Below are 12598 nucleotides of genomic sequence, written 5' to 3' on the forward strand. Positions count from 1 at the left end.
AAAAGTACGAGTTATTTTTTTCCCCAAATTCAACCCATTTCTCTCGTGATCTTATTTGAGCACCTTTAGCCTTTTGTTCATAAATTTTGGCAATATTATTTTCAAGTTCTTCAATATCTTTATCTAAAACGTTATTCTCAGATTCTTGTTCATCTCTTATTTTCAATTTTCTTTCTAATTTTTTTTCAAGAGTTCGTAAGTTTTCTCTTTTAAATTTTGCTTTAGATTTACAATAAGCTATAGTTGCCTCCCTTATCTTTATTTTAAATATATCCCATGCTAAACCAAGGTTTTTTAAATTACGATTACCCATAAAGCAGCTTTCCATTTCTTGATTAACTAATTGTATGTAGTCATTATCTTCTAATATAGAATTATTTATTTTCCAGTACCCCCTACCCTTTTCTGATGCACCTGTTCTAAACTTCATAAAAACACTTTGATGATCCGTAGAATCAATAACTGCAGGTTTAATTTTACAACATTCTACTAGTGGTATGAAATCTGAACCTATCAGAATCATATCAATCCTACTTGCCTGTGATTTATCTTTTCTTCGCCAAGTATATTGTTGTTTATTTTTATTTGAATATCTCCAAAGGTCTGTTAAATTATTTGTTTTTATTAAAGATTTTAAACTATTTACTGATTGGATATTTTTTACCTCTGAACGAGCATTTTTCCTGTCTATCGCTTTCATCGTATCATTGAAATCTCCCCCCATTATCGTAATTCCTATCCCTTGTTCTTTTAATGTATTATTTACTTTTTTGAAAAATATATTTCTATTACTTTTACAATTAGGTGCATATATACACATTAGTGTAAAAACGCTTTCATCAATTTCTACATTTAAAAGAATTAATCGTCCATCTACATCGTTATGTTTATTTATCAACTTATAATTCAGTGACTTTTTAATGAGAATAGCCACACCCCTACTAGAGGTTGTTCCGTGACTGCAAAATATATCAAAATTTGAATTATTTCTTATTTCTGTTTCTATGTTTTCATTAAAATGAGTTTCTTGTAGAAAACAGATAGAAGTATTTTGACATTTAATCCATTCAATTACTCTGTCTCTTTTAACTTTATTTTTAGTACCATTTACATTTAAACTACTTAAGTTTATTAGAAATTTAGATGCCATTTCAAAGTATAGTTTCATATAATTGTATTATTTCCTCACAAAACTGTCCATGCCTGCAAACAATACAATTAAAACACATGTTTATAACAATCATATAGAAATCAACAATGTATATCACTCTATTTCTATAAACATAAAAAGTACAATTCATCAAGCTACCTAAAATTACAGGTAGCAAATAAAACACGCTACCTGTGAATACGGCATTTAATTTACCGGTCTGCTTTGACCTTGTTTTGTAAAAATCAATAGACAATAAAATTGACACTGAAATAATCAACATCCACGTGTGATTTGTTACAGCCTTACAATGACTATTTGAATGGATATATCTGGTTGATATGCGTGTCTTATTCACATTATGTGTGTGCATACTTTTATTTGAAAAAGTGAAATGGAGAATGTAAACAAATTTAGGATAATAACGTATGTCAACTACATCGTTTGCTTTTAAAATTGTGTTGGCTATGCTTACTAAAAAAGTAAACTGTTCGCAAGATATTTTACTTGTATCTATTAGGAAGTTTAAAAGAATATTCAATAGTGCATATCGTGGATTTATTACATGTACCGCAACATTCAAATATACTTCAAAAATATATTTTATTGAACTACAAATACAGTATAATCTGTATGGATGAATACGCTGACATTGAGGTAAGTATTTATACATTCTAAACAGTGAAAAATTGAATATTAATATTGTATTCAGTGTTCTACTTAATGTCAACAATCGTTCATTTACTATTAATAGCACACAGCATGTGTATACTTGCGCTAAAAATAGCGCAGATAAAAACCCACTTACTAGTAGTATGATAATTATATAAATAAATATTCGCTGTTCGATTTTTTTCAGCGATTGACCAATAGTAAACACAATAGTTGTAAATAATATTAAAGCAATAATGCACATCGTGCATACATGCATTTCATGAGATACTTCATTGAAATCAAAAATAGTTGGTAATATATTTCTTTTTGACATATACATCTCACACTTTATATATCTTTTGTTATAGTTTAGCAAAGCCTTAAATAGAATACAGGTTTTGAGTTTGCATTTATAAAAACATGCACATGAGTTGCATTTATGACCAATAGTCAACTTCACAATCAACAACATCAACACATTGAAGTTAACTCTTATAAAGAGCTGAAAACTTTTTTTAGTATTCATTTTGATTTTTTTTTTGGTTTATATTATACATGTATATAGATAAAAGATCATTGTACTATAATATTTACATTAAAATATTTTACATTGTCTATATGACTACAATTATTAAGCTTTGGCCTTCTTGGGGCCATTATTACCAGTAGTTCTGTCATGTAAGTTCTCTGGGGGTGTAGGTGGGGTATGATGTTGAGACAGATTCCTGCGTTGACTTTGCGGTGTGTTCATAAATTTGTCTATATATGATTGTGCTTTGTCAGAATTGCTTGAACTTGTCTCATTCATACTAGCCTTTACCTTTCCTGGTTTTGCTGAATTTGTCTTATTTGCATTGTTTGAACTAGTGTCTGTTGTTTTTGTATTTCTACCTTTTGGTTTGTTTGCCACATTTGTTTTTGGGTTTAGTTTCTCAGTCTGTTCAGTTGACTGAGAATCATCTACTGTAACAGATTCATCTGTGGTCACTATTTGTTCTTCTTTGTTGCTTACTACTTGGAATGCATTAGGACAATCCATCATTTTGTGGCCTGGTAATTTGCATTTTCTACACACCCAATCATTTGGGCAGTCATACACAAAATGACCCACTTGCAAGCATTTATAGCATGGTTTTGTATTGCCATCACTGTAAGAGCCTCTGTTTTCAAATTCAGGTTGCCCACTATGCATTACTATGGCCATGTATTTGCCTATTTGTAAACTTCTAGCTATAGGTTTGTCTAACAACTTACTAATAATAATTCTGTCTCCAGTTTGACAGTTGGTGATTTTGCCTTTTACCCTTAACCGTTTTCTATTAAGACTCTGTATGTCACAACCTTGTAATGTAAGGGCTCTATGTATTTGACCATCATCAGCTGAAATCGGCACATTTTTCACTATAATTCTGATGGTATCTGGTTGTAAATTGCCTGGATTTCGGGGATTTTGAGAGTGCAGGGGAACTTGTCTGCCACGCAAGTTCATTCCTGTCACTAACAGAGACAGTTTGTCCTCCTCGTTATCCATGTAAATGCTCCACATATCACGGATTCTCTGAATACCTTTTATCCGTTCAGCTGGAATTTTTGTATCAATGGCGTTGTATATTTCTATGTTCGTAAGCCATAGGGGTCTCGGTGGTTTAACAGAACCAAATACATCGGTATCTGTCAGAAATATGGGTTTTATATAGTCACTTGGATCATGTGATTCATCTGTAGTATAATCAGCCACAACTGTTTTGTTTTGGTTTGTGTTGGTGTTTGTATTTGACAGTACATCAGAATAGGACGCCATATTTGTTTTGTTTTGATTTGAAATGTCTACCTCGGGGTCTAACAACTCTTCTTGCATACCTTGCATGTCTTCCATAAGACGTTTAAAACGATCTTTTGACATCTTTTTAACTAATGCCTCAATTTCTGGTTCCATCATGTAGTTTAACTTTAAGAAAATTATATTTTTTCTGGAGCGGTATCTCACTAAGCCTTAGCCATAAAGGGACATCACATTTTTGGATTCTTATAAATTCTATATATAACTTTTGGACTAGGTTAAATCTCGGTCTATTTCTTAAATTTATTCTTACATACTTTTGATTTTTTAACCCTGTATGCTAACATTCCCATGAAAATTTTAAAATTGTTTGTACGCACATTGAACGACAAATTAATGTGACGTATAAAATTTTCTGACGTCAGACACTCAACAAATGTGTTCGTAGATAGTAGATGTTTTTGTGTTCTGTTAAATTGTTCCTTTTAATATTGTTAAACGATGATGACTGATGTACCCATATTTTGACTATTATATTTATTGTGTCTGTTTATTTAACGCATCAATGTAAAAATATCGGAAATTGATGAGACTGTCATTAAAGTGAGAGGGTTAGCGCTATAGAACCAGGTTTAGTCAGGAATATGACAGTTTTTGTCCATTCGTTTTTGATGCGTTTTGTTATTTGATTTTGCCATGTGATTATGGAATTTCCCAATTGATCTTCCTCTAAGTTCAGTATTTTTGTGATTTTACTTTTTAAGACACATGGGGCATTTATTACTCATTCCCCTGTGCATTCCAGTGAGGCAAAAACTAGGACACAGACGCAACTCATTGCCTCTAGAGCTTTTCTATACCATTTAATGATTACTTCATAAGTTATCTTCATATTGCCAAATGAATAGATTCTGGGTACAAAGTATATGCTGCAGTTTACATCTAAGTACCAGTTTTCCTTATACCAAGTGTGCTATGTACACTAATATTGTTATACTTTATAAATATCAATATAATATGATATAATGATAAGAACATTTTTATTGAAAATAGAACTCAAAAGGGCATTATTAGTTGTTATTGGGTAAATAATATGAAATTAGTTTGAGCTTTTCATGTCTTTCAGGCAACAGTATGCTCAGTGCTTTGATTATTTTTGTCTTCGTTTAATTTGTTTTAAATAACCCAGTTATTAACTTCTCGGTAATAGGGTTTTAAAAGGTCGTGATGAACAACCTGTGACCTTGAAGATGGATTCTTCTGAATTTTGTAGGTCACATCAGACAGAATTACTATAAAGTATGGGCCATCCCATTTTCTTTGAAGTTTAGGACTAATGTTTTTGACCCGAGTAGGGGTATACAACCACACTACATTCCACTTCTGGTATGAATGTTGATAGCTCTTAATATCATATTGTTTTTTCTGATTTTCACTGGCATTTACCATATTTTGTGTTGCTTTCTCATGTACTTTCCACATGTTTTGCGTTATCTGAATCATATGTTCATTTACTACTTGGGTTTTATCGATAAAATCTTCGTGTTGGGGATGGGGGCCATAAATTAAGTCAATGGGGAGTTCAATCTCTCGACCAAGCATCAGTTTACAGGGTGAAAATTTTGTTGACTCGTGTACTGATGACCGGTAGGCCATGAAAGCCCATGGCAACTGTTCATCCCAGTCCTTTGATTGGAACAGACATATTTACTAAGTATTTCTTCCAAACTGCGATTGAGTCGCTCCACCAGCCCATCACTTTGAGGGCGGTAAGGAGTGGTTCTCGTTTTGTCGATACAGAGTCGGGTACATAATTCTTTAAATAATGCCGACTCAAATTGTCGTCCCTGGTCTGTGTGGATTTGTCTGGGAACACCAAATCTACACACAAAGTTATTTGCAAAGTTATCTATAATAGTTTTGGTCTCCATATCAGGCATGGGATACCCTTCAGCCCATCTGGCGAAGTAGTCTGATACTATCAAGGCATATTTATTGCCCTTCTTCGATAATGGAAATGGCCCTATTATATCTAGAGCCACGCGTTCCATTGGTGCTCAAACATGATATTGCTTCATTTTACTCTTGGTCCTTCTCGGAGGCTGTTTTCTAGAACTTCACATGGTACAATGCTGTATCCACTTTAAAATGTCTGTTTTGAAATCCACCCAATAAAATCTTCTCCGGACACGAGCAACCGTTTTATGTATGCCTAAATGTCCTGACGTTGGATTATTGTGTAATAATTGTAAGATATCTTTTGTCCAACAACTGGGAACCAGTAACTGGTTTACTGTCACATTAGTAATTGTGTCAAGCCATTGCCTGTTTAAAACACCATTCTCAAAAAACAATACGGTCCTATTGAGACCAATACCGTTTGAATATTGGGTTTTGTATTGCTATGTCCCCCCCATTTCGTTTTATCTTTCGACTCGGTTTTCATCTGATATAATTAACCTAGGATTTCGTCAGATTTTTGTGCCGGTATTATTTCTTCAGTTGTCTTTTGTTGAATCCTTTGCGTCTCATCTTCAGTATTTTGGTCTTCTATATCGTCATTTGTCTTTGCCATTCTAATGCACCCTTCCAATTCAGTATTAGTAAATTCTTTTTGGTGTTGTTTATTGCAGTGGCTACACGGGTAGCATGGTCTGCGCGATAGCCCATCAGCATTCCCATGAAGTCGCACAGGTCTATGTTGAACCTCAAAGTTTTTAAAACGTCTAACCATCGGGCCATTTGACCTTCTGGATTTTTGAACCATAATAACCAATTTAAAGCACCATGGTCTGTGCGAACTAAAAATGGACTGCCATATAAATAATGGTGAAAATTTCTTACCGCAGAAACAATTGCAAGGAGTTCTCTCCTTGTCACACAGTATTGTCTCTCAGGCTTACTCAGCGATCGACTATAATAAGCTATTACACTTTCTTTTCCATTAACTGTTTGGGACAATACAGCACCAAGACCATACCCACTAGCGTCCGTGTCTAAAATGAAAGGTTTTTTCATGTCGGGATAACCCAGAAGTGGTGAAGTTGTAAGCGCGTTTTTTAGTTCCTGAAAAGCATTTTCACAAGTTTCAGTCCAATCATACTGAACGTTTTTCTCTGTCAGTTTGTGCAATGGCTTTGCTATAGTGGCGAAGTCTTTAATGAACCGTCTGTAATAAGAACATGTACCCAAGAAACTTCTTACTTCTTGAATGTTTTTGGGAGATGGCCAAGATTTAACTGTTTTGATCTTTTCAGTGTCTGTTGAAATGCCTTCTTCCGAAACTATATGACCCAGAAAAGAAACCCTTTTTTGAAATAAGTGGCATTTTTTGGGAGCCACTTTTAAACCATTAGTGGCTATTCTGCCTAAAACTTCATCAAGTCTCTTTAAATGCGATTCGAAGGAATCAGCAAATATAATTATGTCATCTATGTAAATCAAACAAGTCTCCCAGTTTAACCCTGCTAGTACGTACTCCAATAGTCTCTGGAATGTGGCTTCACCATTACATAGACCCATGGCCATGACATTGAAATGGAAAAGACCTTTAGAAGTTGAGAAAGCAGTTTTCTCTTTGTCCTGGGGGTCCATTTCGACTTTGAAATATCCACTCGATAAGTCCAGCACAGAAAACCATTTAGAGCCCCTCAATGCATCTAGGGAATCGTCTATTCTTGGAAGTGGGTATGAATCCTTGATTGTCTTACTATTTAAGATTCTAAAATCTGTGCATATTCTCGTAGAAGAGTCTTTCTTTTTCACAAGAACGAGACTTGTTGACCAAGGACTTTTAGATGGTTCTATAATGCCACAATCAAGGAGTCGTTGTACCTCCTTGTCGGCTTCCTCTCTTTTATGAAAAGGTAATCTTCGGGGTTGTAATTTAACTGGAGTAGCCGTTCCTGTGTTTATCTTATGTCTAATGGCTGTTGCTCTACCCAAGTCATCTTTTGTTTTTGAAAATGTACCTTTATGTCGTACAAGTACTTGTTTCAACTCATCAACCTGAGACTCTGAAAGATTTGAACTACTTCTCTCAAACATATCTTGTAAATTCAAAGGAATATCTTATGAGTTTTCTTTAGTTATCATCTGTGATACTTTACAAGTATCTTCATATCTTTGAGTCATGTCAACTGACTCACAAATAGCAGTACAAGTTGACTTAAATACCGTTTGTACTTCATCTGTCAAGTTTGCTATCCTCAAAGGGACATGACCTTGACTTGGGTCAACTAAAGCCTTAGCAATCAGGAGATTACTAGTATGATTAGACATTACTGGTTCGACAATTGCGTCCATGATGTGTGATGAGTCACCTTGAACATTTGCATTGACAATCATTTCAGTATGGGCAGGAATGGTCATTTTTTCATTTATGGAAACCTTAAAAACTGAAGGCATTTGACTCAACTTCATGCAATTTATTTTGATTCCATTTATGGTTAATATTCCAAAGCCTAAATCAAGGTTACATTTATTTTTATGTAAAAAGTCATACCCCAGTACAGCTGGTGCATCAATTTCTGCTACAGTAAATTTTTGTGTTATCGAACTTCCCCCAATCTTCACAGGTAAGTCAATTGTTCCTAAGGTTTGGATACTGTCACCATTTGCCATGCAAAGTTTTCTTTTGTTTATCTTTAATAATGATTTTACTTCAGGAGGAAAAGCATCAAAATTTCTAGGATGTATAATACAGAGTGTTGCTCCTGTATCAACCAAACAGTTTATGTTAATATTTGAAATAAAACATTTTATAAAAAGACTTGTTTATTTTCATTAAATTGGTAAATATTAGACCTAACATCAAAAATGTAGTGCTGGTGACTGGTCCGCTTCACCAGCATTTTCTAGTTTCCCTGTCTATCAGTCTGGGTACCCTGTGTATATTGTGAACCATAATTAAACCTTTGCTGTGTGTTGGGTGATGAGCAGTACTGTACAGTATTATTTTGTCTATCATTTTGGTATTAACGACAAGTTTTTTTCATATGACCTTTAATGCCCCAATAGAAGCAGGTAACACCAGAGTAGTCATTAGACTTTTGAAATTTAGCCATGTCATCTAATTGATGACTCATTTTTGCAATCTGTCCTAAAATGTTATCTTCATCATCTATTTGTTTAAATGGGGTTTCATGTTGCATTCGAATAGCTGGTTTTGTGTTAGTAAGCCTTTTGAACTATTTGTGACCCTTTTTGTATCTTTAGTCGGTTAGAAGTCTTCGTTTCGATTCTAGAGCCTGATAAGCTATCAAATTGTCAGGTTATGATAATTTTGTACCTGTTTTGTTGGTATGTTGATATTCAACTACACTGGTGACTATGTGTGTGCTTCACAGAGAAAAATGTACCCAAGAAAGGTTAATAATCAGTTTTATGTCCCGACAAGATTGTTGCGGTAAACATAGTTTTTCTGTCTGTTCGTCCATCCGTTCGTTCTTCAGTTACACGTTGGTTTACCTTTGCGTTTAAGATGATTTCCTAAAAAGTTTCAAGTCGATTCTTCATGAAATTGTGTACCGTACTCTTTATTTATCATGCAATGGACTATAAACTGTGTAAAAATGGGGGGAGTTCCGTCGAAAATGGAAATAAGTGCCGATCGGGACATCCCCGTCTCAAAGACATTTCATTGTTACCACCAGTCTACGTAAATAGATCTTGTTCAAAGTATCTGAGTAGACTTTTAGTTAAATCCAGCTCTACATCCCCGGTGGTTTTATAAGAGTTCTAGGAACTTGATCGATATGAATATGTGTTGGATAAGTGAAATACTGAAAGTTTGGTTGAAACTACTGTTCTGAAAAATCGAAAAGTTCAAGTCCTCTTATGGTCTCAAAATGGTAAAGAAACGATATGGGTTAATGACACGAAGTCATCACATATTGATCATTAAATGTCACACAAAAATAAATCTAGAGCTGACGACACAAACTTCGATAGAGCAGGAACTTCCCACTTACAGAAAGCCATCTCTTGATTGCCTCAAACAAAACAAGAACTATCGAACCGAAGGGCACTGAAAAATGTCCAAATATCTAATTCAAACCTAAAAGGTTTAATCAGGAACTTATATGTGTCTGATTTAATAACACACGAATCGACACAATACCGACTTAAATGGATCCTTTAAATATGAAAACGACTTCCGACCTCTATGTTGGAAAAAACGACCTGCGACCTGTACATTTACCTTAAAAACGACCTCGCGACCCTGCGACGAATTTAAAATTGACCTTGCGACCTGAGAGGGGTATCCTGTGGGAGCCTCCTTCCTTTAAACCATACACAAAAAGTTGTCGAGGGAAATACCTTGATCTGAAATGGGTTTCAAATCTTTAGGTTCCGCGTTATTCAATTGTGACATTTTATGTTTTTACTTTTCCCCTGAAATTTACGCTATTTTAAGATCTGCGATAGAATAGGAGAAAACAAAAATCTGCCATACAGTAGATTTGATCTGTATGTCGTTTGTAACGTAACGTCACATTTGCCATAGATTAGGAATCTGCCAAAGATTTGGAACCCGCCATAGATTTGAATCCTACAGATATATTACAATAATAATTTTGCTTTTCAATATACAATTATTTACAAATAAATACCGACAGCACTTTGTGCTGTTTAATGACTAAAACTAGACTCGAAATTAGACAGAACGCATATCAATTCTATCACTAATTGACATAATTCAAATAATAAAACTTACGCATTGTTTATTATTAATCTTTTTATATGTTATCTTGGGATCCATCATTTCATGAAATACACTTTATAAATTATTCGTGCACGCTTTTCTAGATTTACAGCATTGAACGTTAAAACCAAAATGATTGAAAGCTATGGATCGATGTATAAATATATACAATCGTTAGGAGTCATACAAACAAGGGTATATACAAAGAAATTTTCTAATTCATCTAAGGTCAATGTTGCCTGAGGGAGGTGAAACCTTAGTCTCGACGTATTTCGTAATTTATGAACAGGAAGTTTTGGAAATATATGTGATAAATCATGTCAGTACAACCGAAGCACTGACCACCGCTGACCATAGAGTACCCTCTTAGACTTACAGTTCACAGGCACTTAAGGTTATGGAAATGATCAACATAAATACCTTATCACTTTTCAGGTTTTCCGATTTGCTGGTATAACTTGATAGCGTCCCATTGTCATGTGAAGGAATTCCATTCTGCAATATCAGATAAACATTTCCATTACATAAAATCATATCAATGCTTCTTTTTTTAGCATTAAGATTACAGAATGTCATGTGAAATGATAGTGAGGTCTATAAGATACCTAAATGTGGTTGATTCCATTATTATAATGAATGAGGAGATTATAGGTTGCATTTCTGTAAATATTGACAATGCAATTTCCCCTAGGAACTCCTTTTACGGCTAAAACTGTACCACTTTTATTATGAAGTTTAAAAAGAAATCTTATCCTAGAATTGAAAGTTCATATGCACCACAATTTTTTTCAAAGGTCAAAATATAGGGCTGTGCGGCATATTTTCAACGTTTATATGCCCTGAACTTCTCATAGTTTAAACTAACACTAATTTTCTAAACTATCCCTACCTCGAATGAAAGGTTACCACAGATTTCAATGTAAACAATATGCACATGTATATTTACTGGTAACATTCCCAAGTTATGTCTCTGTGAGATGGAACACAGAGAGCATAACTGGGAACCAGTATGTAAACAAAATTAATTTTCTATGAATATTCAAGATCTCCCCAAAAGAGGCGGGTTTTGAAAAAAACAGCTGTATTTACAAAGTGCAACCTATACAAACATTTATTCAAATAGAAAACTCTCTAAAATCACTTTTTGTCACATTAATACTCATTTATGAGAATTATAGCCTTAAAGAAATCACTGCGTTTACTCTAAGTTTTTCTTTACTGTACATTTTATACCCCCTCCCCTGTTTCAATTTTTTAAAGAATTGGAAAACAAGACTTTAATTTTTGCCAGCTAACCCTATTTGCATATTTTCTGATAAAAAATGCCTAGAACCTGTTTAAAACGGTTTTGATAACATATTGAAATTATATCAGAATACTATAAATGTAATGTTTAGCAGTTAATCATTACAACATTCAAGATTATATAAAGTATCCAATCCAGCCTCTGTCTCCAGTCACATCTTACTGTATGCCTATTTGTCAATTAAAGTACACATTTTCTGCCTCAAATGGTCAATTTAGAATTCTTGTTACAACAGTATCATCTGTTACCATATATCTGACACAATTTAGCTAATTTTTGTACTAGAAGTGTTCAAACAAAGCCATATTTGCAATAATTATATGTATGCAGATACCAGTCTGAGATATAATTTCACTTAAAATGTTATAGAGATGACTGCTTACATCTGATTTGTCCAAATATAGTTATTGTTTTCTATATCAAGAGCTTTAAAATCATAAAATCATAGCATATTTGTTTTATGAACCAGGGGGTAGGCAATTTTCTTTGCTTTTTGCCACTGGGGCCTCAAATTACCTAAATCATTCTGCTGTTTCTAGCAATTTGGAATATTTAGTACATATCAAGGATAGAACACATTATTGTAAGCTTTCTTGAGATATTTTTGTTTTTCTAGCTTGTATTTATTATGCTGTGGTGACAAAAAAGCAGAGTTAGTTGTTGCGGGTTACTTTTGGGTTATTGAAAGGACACAAACACCCCATAAATAATATTCAGGAAGGATCTATGAGTTTCAATGACTGCGAAGAGTAAATATAAGCACTTCTTAACAATTAAACTTACAAATATGCAAATATTATGAATTATTTTGTATCCAGGACTTTAAGTACACTATGCACACTGTAAACTGTGAATTTATGCTGAGTCATCATATTTAAGGCCCAGGAGTCTATCAATCTTCATTAAATATTTATAAAACTTCATATTTGAGTTAATTTCTTTAAAATCTGTGAAATAAAGAAAATTTGGTTAAATTCTGAATGTTCCCCTTTTTCGCCCTAT

General features: G+C 33.8%; 1 protein-coding gene across 2 annotated transcripts in view; it reads right to left on the reverse strand.

Annotated features, from left to right (window-relative positions):
- The window catches only part of LOC139516414 (solute carrier organic anion transporter family member 4A1-like), a 47754-nt gene that overhangs the window by 31385 nt on the left and 3771 nt on the right, over nucleotides 1-12598 (reverse strand). Inside the window, exons 2-3 of one of the 2 annotated variants that reach the window (XM_071306490.1) lie at nucleotides 12380-12543; nucleotides 10711-10785 (exon numbers count right to left, since the gene is read on the reverse strand). Coding sequence is in view for 1 of the 2 variants with exons in the window: in XM_071306489.1 (XP_071162590.1) it covers nucleotides 10711-10785 (75 nt within the window). In the remaining variant the exon portion in view is untranslated. The remainder of the gene's footprint in view (nucleotides 1-10710; nucleotides 10786-12379; nucleotides 12544-12598) is intronic. The other variant, XM_071306489.1, reaches the window with a different exon arrangement.

The sequence above is a fragment of the Mytilus edulis genome, chromosome 3 (genome assembly GCF_963676685.1).
Source record: "Mytilus edulis chromosome 3, xbMytEdul2.2, whole genome shotgun sequence".
Taxonomy (NCBI): domain Eukaryota; kingdom Metazoa; phylum Mollusca; class Bivalvia; order Mytilida; family Mytilidae; genus Mytilus; species Mytilus edulis.